The following is a 19,131-nucleotide window of genomic DNA, read 5'->3' as shown; positions in this document are numbered from 1 at the left end:
CATAATTATCGGTCACTTTCACTTTCATGTTTTTACATTTTCATTAACATCACCATCTCCCATCTCTGCCTTTTGCATCCCAAGTGCCCCCATTTATTTATCTTTTTTATTTACAGATTGTTAGTGTATGTTCATGATTGGTTTCTTTATTGTTTGCACTTAGATTTCACTCATGTTTGTAGAGTCTCATAATTGTATCTACATTACTGGCGTATCTAAATTTGTGTATGTTTATATTATATTTTTTTTCGGTTGGCTTCTTTTGAACAACTCAACCCGACCGATAACAAGCACTTTGTTGGTATGTTTTCCTATATGTTATGCGTATCTTAGGTTATATGTTTTCTTAATTTGTTATTAGACTCACGTTATCCTTTAGATTCTATATATGGTTTTAAATTTGTTTCGTAACGTTATTCTTTTAATGCTATATAGGCTACATTTTCCCCCCTAATGGCTAAACATGGATGGATCGGGTTACAAATGAGGATGTCATTTACAAATATATAGTCTCTATTATCGCTATTTGTATTAAGTTATATATTTCAAGTTTGAAAGTTTACCATGATTGCGCACTTAAAAAAACAGCATAAATCTGTTCAGAAGGATATATACTATATAGTGAGTTAATTTATGAGTATATTTAACGTATAAAGTAAATTTGAAAGTGGATGTTGGTTCCCATATATGCTTGATTAGGGAGATAATATGGTCATTTGTGATGTTTATATTATTAATTTCTGCATATTGTTAGATAATTATAATAATTGATATGAAATCTGGCCACTTTCTAATATTTGTAAAATTGGGATATGCTGTAATCTTACATGGAATCTTTTGCTTTGAAGTCTTATACGTCGGTATTTTTAAGCTTGCCTGTATATTTTTCATAGTAAAACTAGGTTCTAACCGTATACACTTATTGATGTTTTAAAGATAGATATGACTTTGGGTCTCAAGATTTCAATGCCTATCATGGTTGCACCTACAGCTATGCAGAAAATGGCTCACCTTCATGGTAACGACTTACTTATATTAATGACTTCTCATTCTTTGATACCTCATATGGTTCCTATTTGACAAGCATCTTTCAATATCAACTACAAAATCTTGAGACTTCCATCACTAAGTTTTTGGAAGTGATGTACAAATCATGCCTATAATGTTGTCATTTAGGTAGCTTATCTACTGTTGCTTATAAAAAAGTAGAAGAAACCTGCAATTATATATATAACAATGCAGGCCTTAACTAGAGTAGCTGAATTCACAAAAAACCAAATTCGAGCAACAATGCATCCATAGCCGTAGCCATAACCAAATGCTTCTTCCAGTTGGTTGCTTTTGTTAGGTAAGTTGTATATTGTTCGTGTTTCAAAAACATGGTTTTTACTCTTAGGTCACGGTGGGCTCCTACACCTACGGGAGATAAAATACAGAAGCTATTTTTTTCCTTCTTTTTGGTGGGAAATGAGTCTTAGTTATGACCTATATATCTATAATGGAAGGTTCATCTGAGAATGTATAGGTATAGGTTAGGTTAGGGGTAATTGCTTTGCTTACTTCTAAATACAACAATTTAAGCGGACCGGATAACGGTAAAATGGAATTCTAGCTGAAATGGGTCACTTTATAGTATACGATAAATGGAACGAGACTGGTTGGGTTCAAAAACCTCTCTGTTCATTATTACAAATACATTTTTACAAATACAACTGTAAATTCGTTAACTGTTCGATCCTTTCTTTTTTGGTTCATCTTTTATTTGAACAGTTCGCATTTGACACGATTGCATAAAAAAAGTCACATTAGTAGACCCGTCTATAGGTAAACGGGTTGAGGTTTCTCACAATTGCCAACTCTAATCTGAGTAAAGATATATTATATGTATTGAAAACCTACATTCTTAAATGCACTTTTACTTCATTTGATTACTAGTGATCCAAACAAAACTATTTTTTTCAATTTATGATTAAAATGTTTAATAGCTTTAGCTTTTGGATTCTAGGGGCGGATCCAAGATTATATGAACTGCATAACTGGTGGCAGGCTAGATTTCTGTCACCTCTACCATTTTCTTACATGTTTTGGGATTTTATTTGCCATATTGGTCTTGCAGATATGTCAATTAACAGAGATTAATCTAGATGGGTAGTTTCTGCAAGTGAACTATGAGGATCATAAGTCTATGTGTTATAGTCTCAACGTTCATGTTCTCCCATTTTTTTGGTTCTATAGAGGAGCTGAAGGTCAGTTGTACAAATGCTACAGTTCGTATCCATTTCAAACTTTTTCCAGTTTAGCTATCTCACGCCTTCTTGCCCGGATGCGTAGTGGGTTACTATGGTTTGACCAAAAAGGGTTAGTTAAAGCTTTAAGGTTCATGTCTAAGTGTATTGATTATACATTAGGAATCTTGATTAGTTCTATATTATAACTATATGCTATATGTAAAGTAATACAAGTTTTGTAATCATACTTAATATTCTTAACTTTATACAGACAAATACCTCACTAACCCATTTCGAATTTCTACTCATACAAACTAATCCATTTTGACCAGTTACTAAATACCAATCTTGAGTGACCTGCCAATTTGTCACCTTTACCATACTGGTAGACTATAGCAAATTGTAAATCCATATACATGTTTTTGAAGCTCTCTATTAGTCTATTTGGTTTGAGCTGAAATAATAAAAGATTTGTATTTGACAAAGCAAGGATGGTGGACATCATAGAAAATCACTACCTTTATCAATATCCATAATGACCATATCAAAAGACAGAGTAAAGCCATCTCCTCAAATAGCAGGAAATTCGAGATTTTTACCACCAGTGGCGTCTTGGTACCTACTTAGCCATGATGATGGTAATATTTTTCTGGGCTGCAAATAAGACAAATTTCTTTCCGGTATGTGCATTTCCTTGGTTTCAAATATAGTTTTGTCATTGTTAGTTAAGTCATTTAGGTGATTTGGGCCAACGATAAACTTTAAAGAAACCAATCCCCTAAAGTTTTGCCACAAGGCAATTTTGATCCTATTTTGACCCGTGCAATGCCTATCTATGATCATACATTCTATACTGTATGTATATTTTGATGATTCCATTTAGTTATATATCTTTCTCTTATTTTTGTTGTTTTAGAGATATCTTAAATAAATTGATAAAATTTAAAATTATGGAAGTGGCAAAACGTGTAGTCAAATGGGATAACTTTACATTCCTAAACTCGAAGAGGCTAATTTTGCTGCTATCAATAATTATGTCAATAGTACCTTGATATTGACAGGAGATTCTGTCAAAGCTCTCTTCTATCAATACTTTTTTTTTTTCAAAAAAAAAGATTGTATTGAAGTCAATATCGTTCCAAGTAATCTACAATGCAATATTGCAATGCGATATCTCTACTGTGATTTCTATGCATTTTGTTAGTAAGTCGTCTTCCACATTTTTTTCTTATTACCTCACAATTAAGCATGCCAGTTTTGACCTGGTTTTGAGGGTTATATTTCTATTCTATATTCAGGAGGCTCGTAAAACCTGTACTAGCTGCTGTTTCTGGACATATTGCTGGGTTGCTTTCCCTTTATGTTGTCTACAGCTTGATGAAACTGCAATTGAGGTATTCCATATGTGAAGTATAGAAACATATGCATTTTACAATCATGTTCAATAATCCAATCAGGATAAGTTACTTATTAAGACGCTTTTCAATTTTGGCTCCTACAAGTATTTTTAATATTATTTTGCTACAATGGTAGGTAGTTGCTCACTAGAACAAGATTCTATATTTTTTGTGTTCGATTGATTGTAAGCACTTGAATGAATCTACTTATCGACCCTATTTAGTGTTTCATGACATTATCGATTATCGAATGGAGAATAGGCTGCTACATAAGACAGTTTTATGTCACAAGCAAACTATATAGGTAATTACATACATTTCTTTAGCCCAAAAGGATGCAACATTTGGCTGTTTAGTGTATTTATAGTTTATTGAGGTTTGGAGTTACTTGTATGTCATTTTTTGTTTTTGGAAAGTCATGTATGTATGTCATGATAACCTATTTGCAAAGTGTAAGAGAAGGTTGGGTTTAAAGTTGTGTTGATGGAACTTAAGAAAAGATTATAATAGAGTTGAAGTGATAAGGATGCAACATTTGGCTGTTTAGTGTATTTATAGTTTATTGAGCTTTGGAGTTACTTGTATGTCATTTTTTTTTTTGGAAAGTCATGTATGTGTGTCATGATAACCTATTTGCAAAGTGTAAGAGAAGGTCGGGTTAAAAGTTGTGTTGATGGAACTTAAGAAAAGATTATAATAGAGCTGAAGTGATAAGATGAAGGTTTGGGGCTTGGGCCCAACACACTTTGAAGTAAACAGTTGGACGAAAGACAGATTCCTTGGTGAGAAAGTTTACCACCTGATCCTTGGGAAGCACTTGCCTTTTGCCTTTTGGCAGGTTCATGAAATTGGAAAAATAGGTGGTCTGTCAGTAAACTCCGAATTTGATGTTTCACGACAGTCTCGCAATTTTGGTGTGACGAATGTCACCTACTTGTTTCATTCCCCAGAGGAAGGTATACTCCGACATTTTTTTGAACCATTTTTTCCTTTTAGAATGAGATAGAGAATGGAATTATTGGTTTATTGACGATGTTGTGTGATTGGGATTTCAATAACTTGAGTTATCATAAACCTAATGAGATTTAATTCTCTTTTACATAATTCAGGTTTACAAGTTTGATGATTGGAATATATATGAACTACTAAAGACATATAAATCATACTATATGTATTATTCCTTTAATTATTTATTACATTCTATTATATCAATGTTTCATGCTTTGAGTTTTCAATAACAATTTGAAAAATCCGCAAGATTATACACGCAACCAATAAATTTCAATCTCGACGTGCGTAGCACGAGCATTTAAGCCCTCGTACTATCAAATATAATAAAAATAAATTTTACTTGAATTAAAACTATAATACTTTTAGAGTCAATAATAATTTAATTCATTTAAATTTCAAAATAAAAAATCATTTTAAAATAATTAAAATATTTAAATGTTAAATAAAAACCAACAATTGAGAAAAATTCATATATGTACAATATGATAATAGATGAAAGGGGTGTTTAAAAATTTAAAAAGTTTAAAAACACCTCAAAATATAAAAAAGTATCAAATTAAAAATGCATTTAAAATTAACAATTATAAATAATTATATGTAATAAAGTCAAGATCTATTAATTTTTTCACATTAGATAGTATGATATTTTTTGATAAATTTAAAACTTATTTTCTACATCTTCGCATATAATCGTTGAACACCATCACTCATAGTTTTGTCTTTATATTAAAACTATACATATAACGAATTACATTGGGACAATTCTAATCCCATCCTTTTATTGTAACATGTGTAATGATCATAGTGTTAGAAAGATCATTGTTTAGGAGAATGAGTAAAAGGATTGATTATTAATTCTTTTTCCTAATCTCATTTTTTTTATTGTAACACTATATGGATGCCCGCGCGTTGCAGCAACAAAATTAGACAACGTTCGAGGTGTTGTTATAATGTTAATTTCAAATCAAATACTTAATCAGAACTTTTATTTGTATGATAGTTTTTTACAATAACAAACAAAAAAAATATTTGAAACTTTTGTAAGGGTATTTAAGTCATGGTGTATAGAATAGAAATAGAGATATATTAAGATGGATGGTAAATTAGACATATCAAGGTCTTAAAAATTTAAGAATGAATAGTCAGTTTATTTTATAGGGAAGTATAGATATAGATATGTCATGATCATCTTTACTTCTTTACTACTGTATACAAATTATTTACCTTTTATTTTTTGAAATAGTTACACAAAAATTAGTTTAAAAATGACCTAATTGTTTTTTAATGAACCTCCTCCTTTGGAAAGATCCATAAGAAGTTATCCAACTTGCCATTAATGAAGTAATTTACACCTTTAAACTCTAAAATTTTAATTTTTAAAATATCCCCACTACCACCTTTACATCAATTACATCTATATCAACCTACAACACTCGTCGTTGTCAGCACCACTAATAGTCGTTGCCATTGCCGGTTCACCATGAGTCGCCGTATTGCGCGGCTAATGATATTTTTTATATACGTTTACACAAAAGTTATTTTGAAAGTAACCCAATTACCCTTAATGAATCTCTCTTTTGTAGGGGTGTTCACGGTTTGGTTTTTACCCGGTTAAACTGTAAACCGAACCGTTTAAAAAACCGAAAAAAACCAAACCGTTTTTGAATTTGGTTTTGGGTTTGGTTTGTAACCGAAACCGAATTATATATTCGGATTTTGGTTTGGTTATGGGTAAAGGATTTTGAATTTGGTTAAACCCAAAAAAACCGAAAAACTTATATTACTATTATGTATTATTAAAAATATTTAATTCGTATATTTTTTTATGGATAATTATTAATGTATTTTTACTTTATATGTCTATTTGTTTATCATATTAACTTTTTTATGAAATTAGATAAATTCAATTTTGATGAATAATTTTTAATAATGATGACAAACAAGAGTTTAGTTGTTTCACTTATATTATTTGTTTATCCATATGTTCAACTTAAATTTACTACTTTAGTGAAAAATTGAAATTATGAACCTATTTTGATTAATCACAACTTAGACAAAAAAAATGGTAAATTTGTGTTTTTTATATTTGGTTTTTTCAGTTTTAAACCGAAACCGAACCGAATTCTAATTTGGTTTTCGGTTTGGTTTTTCTATTTCGGATTAGGTTTTGGGTCGGTTTTGGTTTTGAAAAATAAAAATAAAAAAACTGAAAAATCTGAACCAAATAGACCAAATAACCGAAAACCAAACCGATGAACACCCCTACTCTTTTGGAAAGAGTTATAAGAAATTAACCACCCTTAATGAACTAATTTCAATCTCAACCCTTGTCTTACTAATTTATATCATAAACTCTTAACTTTTAAAATATTTTCACTACCACCTTTACATCAATTACACTTATACTAACTTACACCACTCGACGTCGCCACCTCTGCCAATAATCGTCGTCATCACCACTATCGCCACCAACAATCCGCCGACATTGTCATCACCGTCACATTGTCGATTAACGTGCTAGTACTATTGGAAGGATATTTAGGAGAATGCGTCAAAAAGATTAATCATTTTATTGTTTTATAACATTAAAGATACCAAAGAATGCATTTATTGCAACTTATTTACTTTATGACAAAAGATGCCAAAAAACAAACTAAAATATTTTTGTACCATAAAAAATAACTTTATTTAATATTTCAAAAACTTTATTATAGACGATAAGTAGTCTTACATTAAATGTGTTTTATATTTTAATCATAAAAAGAAGGTTTTGTTTCATAGAAAAATATAAATAGAATTACATATAACACATCAATAAATATAGTCATTAAAAACATTTTTACACACAACATTAATTTAAAAAATTCCACTATTATATACAAAATAACATCATTTAATGTTGGTTACATTATTAAAATCTCGTTTATTATTATATATAAACGAGAACGGTACCCACGCGTTGCAACGGTGATGTATGTGGCAGCGTTGGCGGTGATGTGGTGATCTACCTGACTGGCTCCGCCCTTAGCCATACGGGCTCCACCTCCGGATTTAAAAAATCGTCAAAAGTATATCGAATGACCCCTCTAATGAAAGAGAATGAAATTTTAAGAACACTCAAATAATTTTTATAATTTATCGATGTACGGTTTTTTAGATAAAAGATTTCGAATGAATTAGATGAATAAAAGGATTTATGGAGGAAAGCGGAAAAAAAATGAGTGGTTGAGATTTGATGAGAGACAAAGGGTATTATACATTATGTATTAACATTTGTATATTGTTGAAACCTAAAGTCAATATTGAAAATTTAAATTCAATGTTTATAGATAAAGCCATGTATAATATAAAAAAATAATACATTTATTGCAACTTAATTGCTATGTGCTAAAAAACCTATATAAAAATGTCAATTAGGAATAGAAAAACCAAATAGAAAAAACCAAATCAAGTTTTATCATGGGAAAACTATTACTTATTTTCATCATTACATTTACACTTTGTGATGTCCTTAAAGCGTGTGTTACAGCTAATACCGATGTTCATATTGAGAGTAATTTGAACAATCTAGTACTTCATTGCAAGTCAAAAGATAATGATCTTGGAAATGTTACTCGAAATGCAGGGGAGGAATTTGACATCCATTTTTGCGCTGATTTTTGGGGAAGATCAGTCTTCTCTTGCGAGTTTTACTGGGAATCAAAGCACCAAGACTTTATCGTTTATGAGAGTAAACATCCTGAATATTGTGATGAAAAAGATGATTATGGTTCATACAAAACTGATTGTTATTGGAAAGTACAAGAAGATGGATTTTATTTTCCTCAATACTTTGAGCCTGAACCTAATACATGGTTTAAAAAATATGACTGGGAATGATAGCAATAATTTATTAATATTTTGTTTATGTATTTTTTTTTATTGTGGTTTATTGTAGTGTTTACAACTTTGAAAATTATGAATTGCTAATTCCATTTAAGTGGGTGGTCATGAGGTTTTCCCTTAGAAGGGGTTCTTTATATGAGATTTATAGCTCGAAACATTAAGACTTGCTAATTCCATTTATGACTTGCTAATTTCATTTAGGCGCATTATGGTGAATTATTAACTAAAACTAACAATTAACGATTGTTGTTGAAAGAAAATAAAAAAGTATGACTCAATTTAGAAAAAGGCTAAAACCTATATTAGTATCCTAGATTTGGTTTTCTGCTACCCCAAACTATTAAAAGTATGGAATGGTACCCTCAAACTTGCAAACCTGGTAAATTTGTGACCTTGACTCAGTTGACTCGAGCACATGCAATACACGTTACTTATAATCCGTTAATTTATTGACGGAAACAAACAAATCTATATGAGGTGCAAATATACAAATCTCCAAGTCAAAAGCATAAAATAGAACTTCAATACTCATAACCAAAAAAAGCCTCACGTCCTTCATCCATCAAGATTGTGGCCCCTTTAAAAGTAAAAGTGCAGTTAATTTGTAAAGTAAGGGTGTTTTTAGTGAAGTATACGAATTCCTTTGCATATGTGAAGGAATCTCAAATTCCATGTTTTAAAGAATTTGGTTGATGTTTTAAATTCCATTTCTATCAAATGTCTAAACAAACATGAGAATGTATGGAGTTTAAATTCCAATTCCAATGAATTCCATTAAATTCCTCCCAACCAAACACTCACTTAGATATTAAAAATAAATTGTTAAGCCCCAAGTTATGATATTTGCGTAAACACCTCAATGTTAATGGAGAACAAACAATAATATCACTAAACAAGACTTTTTCATTTAGTGTTATGAGAGTATTACTTGTATTCAAACATTAAATGTAAATAAAGTAATATAAGACTTAAAGCAATAAATAATACAATAATGTAAAGATGGTGGAACACAATGTAACTTCAAGTGTATTTTTTTTATTGATATTAATAAATTACAAGATTGTTACGAAACTAAGATACCACAAAGATGTATATATACAAAAAACTTATTGAATACAAGTGATCTATACTCGAAAAATAATTTTAATAATTGAAACACTTAAAGTTGTAAATTGTTCATTATACGATCTAGGACTATATTGCATAAGTTTACCAAAAATTGCAAAAGTGAATTCTTGTTTGTACAAAGCCTTCTAATTATAGGCAAAAATTGACACCAATGAACTCAAGGCCGTACAAATACAATTGAGATGCATTTAAGAAATTAAATATGATTTCTTAAAAGCATTGTTTACAGTAAATAATAAAGTTATGTTGATGTGACTTGTCTTATTTTAAACCAACCACTTTTACATAATTGTATACTTTACCGCAAACAATATACTTTCTGGACAAACGTGTGTAAAGGTTAAAAGGTATTCCTTGTAACCACTTTACACTCAAGGATACTCTAGTCTTGATCTAATGAGATGTCTATCGGCTTTGCCATATAGACAGTCTTCTATTTCCAAACTTCAGTATTCAACTTAAGTGAAAATGTCTTCAATGAGGTAGAACTTAACTGAGAGAAGTCAAGTAAATTAAAATTTGGAGCCACCATATTTTCTACACAAGTGAGTTGTTCACTAATGTTCAACTTATTTAGGGACAAATCTCTAAAGCTTTAGATTCCTGTAGTCTAGTGAAGCGTGGACTTTCATAAATTGATTGTCTTTTATCAAAATAATTGGAAAATATGTGATTTTCTTTAATAGAAAAATTTATTATTATTATTTTGGTTGATTGTATTAGATAATCCATACAAAGAATAAACATATAAGGCATGAGAAACAACTAGAGATTGCAAGTCGTTGGAATGATAATATAACATCATGTAAATCAGGATAATGATAGATACTTCCAATGATAGATACTTCCAACACGTCCTTTGAATAGTCCTTCTAATGTTCTTATTTCAAGTCAAGTGTAATTTATTAATTTTTCTCTCAATCTCACATTTTTATTGCAACATGTATAATGATCATAGTATTAAAAAAAAATTCCAGTTAAGGATTAATCATTTATTCATTGTATAATGTTGATTTATATTATTAAAATCCAATTTATTATTTCATAACATTAAAGACAAAAATAATGTTCAAAAAATGCATTTATTGCAGCTTAATTAATTTAAGATTAAGAATGCCATAAAACAACTTATTTTTTTTAAAATTCCACTATAATTTAATAATTACCTGCATGTATACATAATAACATCGTATGTTGGTTCATATTATCATAATTTCATTTATTGTTTCATTTCATAACAATAAAGACATGTATATTAAATAATGCATTTATTGCTATTTAATTACTATGTATTTAAAAACCTATATAAAAATGTCAATTAGGAATATAAAAATAAAATAGAATAAATCAAATCAAGTTTTCAGATGAAAAAACTATTACTTCTTTTCATCATGACACTTACATTGTGTGATGTTCTTAAAGCGTGTATCACAGCTGATACTATTGTTCATATTGAGAGTAATTTGAACAATCTAGTACTTCATTGCAAGTCAAAAGATGATGATCTTGGGAATGTTACTCGAAATTCGGGGGAGGAATTTGACATCCATTTTTGCGCAGATTTTTGGGGAAGATCGGTCTTCTCTTGTGAGTTTTACTGGGAATCAAAGCACCAAGAATTTACCGTTTACGAGAGTAAACATCCTGAATATTGTGCTAAAAAAGATGATTATGGTTTCTACAATACTGATTGTTATTGGAAAATACAAGAGGATGGATTTTATTATCCTCAATACTTTGAGCCTGAACCTAATACATGGCTTAAAAAGTATGAATGGGAATGATAACAATACTTTATTACTATTTTATCTATGTATTTCTTTTATTGTAGTTTGTTATAGTTTTTTACCAACTTTGAAAAAGTATGAATTGCTAATTCCATTTAGGTGGGTTGGTCTTTCGGTGGGTTGGTCACAGTTTTGTCTTCAAAAATATAAATTTTTTTCAGGACCTGGCTCAAGTATAAGAATAAGGGTCCTAAAAAGAAAATAAATAATATATATAAAATAATAAATATAATGATGAAATCTACCAATATATATATAACAAAATACTAAATTCATTCTTAAATAAATAAGAACCTTTAGATGAATTTTATCTTTGATTTAGAGTCATTAGATCATCTACCAATATATATATATATATATATAACAAGGTGCTAAATTCATTCATAAACAAACAAAAACCCTTTGATGAATTTAATCTTTGATTTAGAACCATTAGATCAAACTTAATTATTTCATCTTTATTAAATGACAATATTAATATTTATACCTTTTATAACTATACAAAAAAATCCCTCTTTATATTTAATTTACATTTTTTATTTTCATCACAAATTTACACTATTTACCCAATAGTTCTAATGTGTTTCTTAACAATTTTTTTTGTTGATTCCATAAAAAGATATAGAGTGGTTATGCGCATATTAACGATACATAGAAAGATATCAATGTATATTTTTTCAATGCAAAATTGAATTAATAATTCAATATTTTTTCTTTTTAATAGTTTCTAAATTTTTGGGGGTGATTCTCCATTATTCTTTTTATTTTTTTTCATTATTTTCTAAATTCATTCCTAAACAAACAAAAACCCTTTGATGGATTTAATCTTTGATTTAAAACCATTAGATCAAATTTAATTATTTCATTTTTATTAAATGACAATATTAATACTTATACTTTTTATAACTATACAAAAAAAATCCCCTTTTATATTTAATTTACATTTTTTGATTTTTCATCATAAATTTACACTATTTACCCAATAATTCTAATATAATATATTTAATAGATTAATAGCTAATATATATCATAATAATAAAATAATACTATCTATCTTATATCTTATCCAATAGAATAATAGTTAATATCATATAAAAAAAATAAAACATATTTTAATTTGAAATATTTAAGTTATGTTTCATATAAATATATAGATCAATTTTCTATTAATAAAAATATAGTAAGCTATATTTTAAACCATAATAAAATAAAATTGAATATTAATAATTTCATAACACCATGTATCTACGATATATATATATATATATAATAATGTCGGGTTTAGAAATTATCATCGATAGTGTTGAGAAAAGAGAGTTTAACTTAGGCGAGTGACAACTTTGGGAATGTCAACCTTTAACATTGATCTGCAATTTTGAAGCATGCGGTAACGAAAAAATTACGCTCTATTAAACAACATAAAATAAAGATAAAATTTCATTAGATCACTTTGTGGTTTGTTATATTATCATTTTTTTACCCTGTCGTATTTTTTATTATTACATCACCTTGTGGTGATTTTTTATATCATTAAAAACCCCTTATCTTAACTGATGTTAACTTGGCTCCGTTAAGCACCTCGTGTGCGATGCACATGAAGGCATTTTAGCCTTTTTCACTTTCAAAACAACTTTCCCCTATTCTTCGTCATTCTTTATAGATCAAACTCATCTTTTTCTATCCAAATACAAGATAACAATATCAAACTTAAAAAAACTTCATGAACAACAAAATCGAAAAACCAAATACAACCAAAACACCAAAAAAATCTTCTGACAACCATAAATCCAATCACAAAAAAAAATCTCTTTCAATTCTTAATAGCATAACATTGCCACCATAAAGATCCAATATGCAAATTCTTTTGAAATGATGATAATAACTCAAAATTCATCACTACCTCCTTCTAATATGTCAAACCCAACACACACATATATTCCAGATTGTTATTACACAAATCTGCCTTCACCTAATTTAGACCCGAATAAGAAAATGTTTGTTGGGTCTCCTTGGTTCCTGGGGGTCATACAGCTAGCCCATCAAAATGATACAAGGATCCACAAATAAATACGAGTATATATATATATATATATATTTGAGTGTAGTGGTTATTGGGGGCTCATTCAAAAGTCAAAGGATTAGAATCAACACAAAATTAGAAGGGGTGGGTTTTTTTTTTTCTTTTTCCCGGCCATTGGTGCTGCTGCTACTCGTCGAAAAATACACACAAGCACCGTCGCCGGATAAACCTATAATCCTCCTCCACCGGTCATCACCACCATCCTCCTAACCAACCATCGCCGGAAAAAACCCGCAACAACACACTACCACCCGAGTAACCAGCCGGAAAACCCATCACCATCTTCTAAAAGGGATTTTAGAAGAAAAAAGAAAACATAAAAAATAGGAATGGATTTATACATTTAATCAGATCAGGAATGGATTTTAAAGGAAATCTTGGTATTGATTTTAAAGGAAATTTGGTGACTATGATGTTTAAAGATGTTTAGAGATGGAGAAAAAGAATGAAAGGGGAGAGGTTTGAGATGTGGTTGTTTGATAGGGAAGAGAAGCAAAAAGTGTTTAGATGTATATGACCAATATACTGGTGATTTTGGGTGGCAAAATACGAAAGGGAAAGGTGAAATGGGTAAGATGAAATGAATTTGATAGGATTGTTTGAAAGGAAAAGAGAGTGTTTTTGGGGAAAAAATGGAGATGATCTGATTGTTTGAAAGGGAAGGTGAAATGGGGGTTTTGGAAGCAAAATGACTAAGTTATCCTCATGTGCACATGAGAGCTTTGACGGAACTACACTAACGTCCGTTTGAGAAAGAGGTTTCTAATGATACAAAAAGTCACCACAAGGTGAAGTAATAATAATAAAAAATGACAGGATAAGAAAATGATAAAACAGCAAAGCACAGGGTGATCTAATGAAATTTTCTCTAAAATAAATTATCGAAATTAATGATATATAATTTAATTATGTATGACTATTGTGATTGCTATTATAAAAAAATTTGAAAAAATATAATGGTTTTACATACAACTATATTATCAAATGAGTAACACGGGTTGCATAACGGGTCGGATCGATCATTGCCTTCAAAATAAAATATCATATATATCCGAAAACACCATCAAAAGTTTTCCAATAGTCTATGAAACACGTGAATTTCAAGATCAGATTAGCGGAATACTAACAAACTATGACTAAACAACAATTTTGACCAAGAACCAAGTCATAAAGACACTTTTTTTCCGTTAATTTGTCCACAACATGTGTCCATGTATCATTATAACATGTGTCCATATGAAAAACTCTACATGTTTTCTAAATGAATTTGGAATGCAACATTGGTCCATGGACCCACTTGACTTACATGTAGAACCGCCCGCCTTTGGGGCTGGGTGTTCAAGTCGGGTCACCTAGTCCAAAGCTGGAGTGCATTCTGAACATATCTTTCGAGTACATTTTCCACAATGATGCTATAACCTTTTTCCGTGGGATGAAAACTATCCCAGAAAAGATACTTAGAGATGTCCGAGCATGTGTGGGCAAATTCATTACACATCCAACTACACTCTACCATTCCAGTACCACAGCAACCTCTGTCTACAATCTCGAACCCTAAAACACAACATTATTATAATTATAACCATAGTAACAAAAGGTGAAAGAATGAACATAACTGTAACAAATAATCATAATTCACCATAGGATTGTGGATTATGGACCATGTCCATTACAGGGTTGTAAATATCAGCAAAAATGACTTTGACTGGAGGATCTCTGGACCTAAGGGACTCGAACTCAGCTGATAGTTTCTCGTTAGTGTGCTCAGCGGCTTCGTTATAAAGTCTTGAACATGATCTGTTTTCCCCACCACCACCAAAAGTTCTAGAAGTAGGCATACACCCAATCGGCGGTAAACTAAGAACAGCTACTCTTCGTGCTCCAAGTCTGTGTAGCCCCTTTATCAAAATAAGGGAGATCATTTGTACATAACAGAGTTTTGTTTAACTACTCATTATTGCCCCTTTATAACCAGAAAAAAACTCCAAGAGGTAAAAAATGTAAAAATTTTTGGAAAAATTTATATTTTCAACGGGGCATTTGGTCCCTCTTGCATTCTTGCACAGAAACTAAAGGGGGAATACATAACTGTTTACCTGTACAAATGATGAAGCTTTCGATACAAGAAAATCAGCATAAGTGGGTATGTCATATTGAACTTTTCTCATCGGGTAGGGCGAGAAGTAGTTAAGGACGAAATCATCACTTCCAGAAGCCACCAAGAACAAGCTGTTATTTAGTATGTTTTCGGTTCCTTCTTTACCGACCAATACTTGAAGTTTTCTAATGTAGTTTGCGAACATTTGCAGCTGATCCACCATTGGTAAAGCCATCTGATTTGTATTGACAGCGAATCACCAATATATGTTAGTATGAAAAGCATTTAAAAGTGTTGAAATATATATGCAGGCAGTAATAATGCATACATTTATGGTAGATGTTAGGGGATCAAATCCTGTGGCTGCTGATGCAAAACTTACACCAGTGATCATATCTTCGTCATCGATAAATGGATCTAGATATGGTGGTACATACTCCTTAACTAATAATTTCTCAGCTGAAAATGTACTAATAGATAAGTCAATTGGGCTTAAAGTATTGTTAGCATAGAATTATAGTAGGATAAATATATACCTATCAAGTCAACGGGCGTCTTAGCGTTGGTGAACCTTCCTGTTGCTTTTGCACCCAAAAAACTCATCCCATATGGAGGGAAGTTGGCTCTAATAAACGTCGGAATGTAGTTGTTATTTCCTTGATCCAACATCGAGTCTCCAAATGCTATGAACGCTGGAACCGTCACGTTTGCAGGCATCGTGAAGGTTGCAACACCAGTATTGACTAGTAGATTAATATACAGAAAAAACAGAACAGTAGTAGTTCTAGGCATTCTTGAGGAAATGGAAGTTAAATCCATGAGTCTGATTCTTGAGTAGTGTGGGTAAACAAACTGTAGTAGCTAGCTAGCATTTTATGAGTGTTTTTGATTAGTGAAACACTCATATGATCATGTAATTAAAATGATAGTCTGTTTTAAAAACTGATTTCTGTCTAGTGTTTTTTAACTATACTCATCTTGCACAGAAACTAAATAGGGAATATATAATAGTTTACCTGTGCAAACGATGAGGCATCTTATACCCCCATTCATTAATCTACTATATATTACAACTAACAATACTAGATTGGTACCCGCGCCAGCAAACTTTAACAAAATAAATTAATGAAATTGTCTTGCTACTTCAAAATAACTTGATATAATATCATGAAATACGGGGATACAAACTGAAAATCGAAAAATAAAGCTAGAAACACTACAGCCATTAATATATTATGAAGTCCGGGGATACAAGAGGTACAAAAACTGATTGGCTGCAAGAATTATATGCATTTTGACAGGTAATTAAAGTTATCAAAGATTCAAACTGATCTCAAACCATGGTTGATGTACTTAGCGATACATTGTAGCGATTGCTATTAAAATAGTAATTTTGTTTCGATCTGTATGGGTAGAGTTTAATGTCTCGAGCCAACATCTAGCTCCTTAATTTGTCACCACATTAAAAAACTGACTTAATGGAAGAATAGCTCGATCACCCCCCAAATAGATCTCCACCTTGCAATGTACACTTGAGCATTGGATGGAGACCCTGATTCCTTAAGGAGTCTGCATTTTTAATCCAAGATTTAAGTTATTTATCTCGAATCTATATAGGTTTTAATTTCATACATAAAAAAGTCTAGAAGTGTACCTTGCTACTTGTAACACATGGAGAGGGCAACTTATGTTTAAACTTTTCTAAGTGTTAGTTATGTCCATATTGTGAACTTTAAGGCAAGTAAACTTAAAACTTAGGCGTATTTAAAAGATCAGTACTCTTTTGTTTCACAGTCTTTGGTATCCAATCATTGAAATAATGGTCAAGTTGAAATCACAAAGAGCATGCACCTTTACCTGTTTATACTACCCAGTACCCACACCTTTTGAAAGATAGCTACCAAAATAAGAAAGAGGAAAAAGCATAACATGTTATATCATAGTGTAATAATAAAAACATAAATTTAAAACTGTAAATTGTCTAAGACTAGAAATGATTAAGAAACACATCATTCACATGACTTGGTCCAAGGTACGTATACCCCGGAATCGACAAACATTCCTTTTGTATTTCTAAGTGCTCTAACATGCTCATTAGATTGGTTATTTCTCTTTAATTAACATCTCTCTACCGATCATCAAACCCTAACTCCTTTTCAATGATGATTTGTAGAAAAAAAGATGTTGAAAGAGAACTAATCAACTTAACGAGCATGTTAAGCACTTGGAAATACAAAAAAAGGTGATCATCGATTCCGCGTATCTTAGACAAATAAGGTGAATGGTGTGCTTTCAATCGTTTCTAGTGCAACACAATTGGAATTTCTTAAATTTATGTTTGTAATATTATGATATATAAAGTTATGGGCGCGTTTAGTTCGAGAAAATGTTTTTAAGTTTTCCATTTCTAGTTTTTTAGAAAATGAAAAGGTTTTTCATTTCTAAGAAACCTTTGAAAATTTTGAAAACGCGTTCAAAATAAAAGATGGATTTTTCATTTTTCCATTTTAGAAAACTAGAAAACATGTTCAAATTCACTTGTTTTCTAATTTTAGGTTTATAAAAGGTTTGGAAAATTGGAAAAGTGAAAACAAAAACTGAAAAAAACAGTTTTCTAATTTTAGTGCAAAAGTTGGAAAGGGGAATTTTCATTTTTTAGGAAAACTTTTCTAGAAAAATACAATTTGAACGCGTTTCTTGTTTTCCATGTTTTTTTGGAAAATGAAAATGAAAAACAGGGGAGTTTTCTTGAACTAAACGCACCCTATGGTTTTTCTTCTTCCCAAGTGGTAGCCATCTTTCGAATATGTCTGGTTTTTTCTATACATGCAAACTGGCACGCTCTTTGTAATTTCAACTTTATAATAATTATAATTATCTTATACATGAAGCTCACTCAAGGAACTTTTACTTCCCAATGATTGAATAAAAGAGATCATCTGTTTCGTACCTATAAGTTTTAAGTTTACAGTATCGACATAACTTAACTCAATCTCTTAACCTTGTGGTACTTTGATGAATAGAACTCTAGTCGAGAGAGGACAAGTGAGGAGGTGCTAAAGAATTTGATGGCTGACCTTACGTGAACTTCAAACTTTATGGTATCTTAACCACAATAAAAGCTGAGTATACTTGTTGCTATTGCATATATTCTTCAAATTCTATTGTTAGTTCACCAAGCTGTACAAATTACCTCATAGAAAGTTACTTGCTAGAGGATCTTATTGTCGAAGGACGGAACGTCGTAACAAGGCAACTACATAAAATTGTTGAAAACTACTTGACAAGCTAGTGGTTTGATTAGGGTATCTGGGCAGGCAAGAATTCTTCGGATGCCAACAATCAAAATCGTGCCATTGAGTACATCTTCATATTAATACGATCGAGTAGCACATGTGGTTATAAAGTTTATGATATAAAGAAATTGATTTGTAAATCTAATAATTCATTCCAAACCATGACTGCGTACATATACATGTGAAAAGGAGAAATAGTAGGAGAAATCTATGCTATACAA

At 30.7% G+C, this 19,131-nt stretch overlaps 3 protein-coding genes across 3 annotated transcripts; 2 read left to right on the top strand and 1 right to left on the bottom strand.

Annotated features, from left to right (window-relative positions):
- The first annotated feature begins 8,095 nt into the window (after positions 1-8,095).
- On the top strand, positions 8,096-8,515 carry LOC122604102 (S-protein homolog 2-like). The gene has a single exon (XM_043777004.1). It carries the CDS (start codon positions 8,096-8,098, stop codon positions 8,513-8,515), a length of 420 nt encoding a protein of 139 aa, XP_043632939.1.
- A 2,525-nt stretch (positions 8,516-11,040) lies between these two features.
- Positions 11,041-11,433, top strand: LOC122604101 (self-incompatibility protein S1-like). The gene has a single exon (XM_043777003.1). It carries the CDS (start codon positions 11,041-11,043, stop codon positions 11,431-11,433), a length of 393 nt encoding a protein of 130 aa, XP_043632938.1.
- Positions 11,434-14,838: 3,405 nt separating this feature from the next.
- Positions 14,839-16,433, bottom strand: LOC122604100 (GDSL esterase/lipase At1g59030-like). Its single transcript, XM_043777002.1, has 5 exons — positions 16,151-16,433; positions 15,943-16,073; positions 15,613-15,849; positions 15,156-15,414; positions 14,839-15,070 (listed from the first exon to the last, which is right to left on the bottom strand). The coding sequence occupies exons 1-5, from the start codon at positions 16,431-16,433 to the stop codon at positions 14,865-14,867; spliced, it is 1,116 nt and encodes a 371-aa protein (XP_043632937.1). The 3' UTR covers positions 14,839-14,864.
- Positions 16,434-19,131: the final 2,698 nt, after the last annotated feature.

Source organism: Erigeron canadensis, chromosome 6 (genome assembly GCF_010389155.1).
Source record: "Erigeron canadensis isolate Cc75 chromosome 6, C_canadensis_v1, whole genome shotgun sequence".
Classification (NCBI taxonomy): Eukaryota; Viridiplantae; Streptophyta; class Magnoliopsida; order Asterales; family Asteraceae; genus Erigeron; species Erigeron canadensis.
The sequence above is the reverse complement of the archived record's forward strand: the minus strand, read 5'-3'. Positions and strand labels throughout refer to the sequence as shown.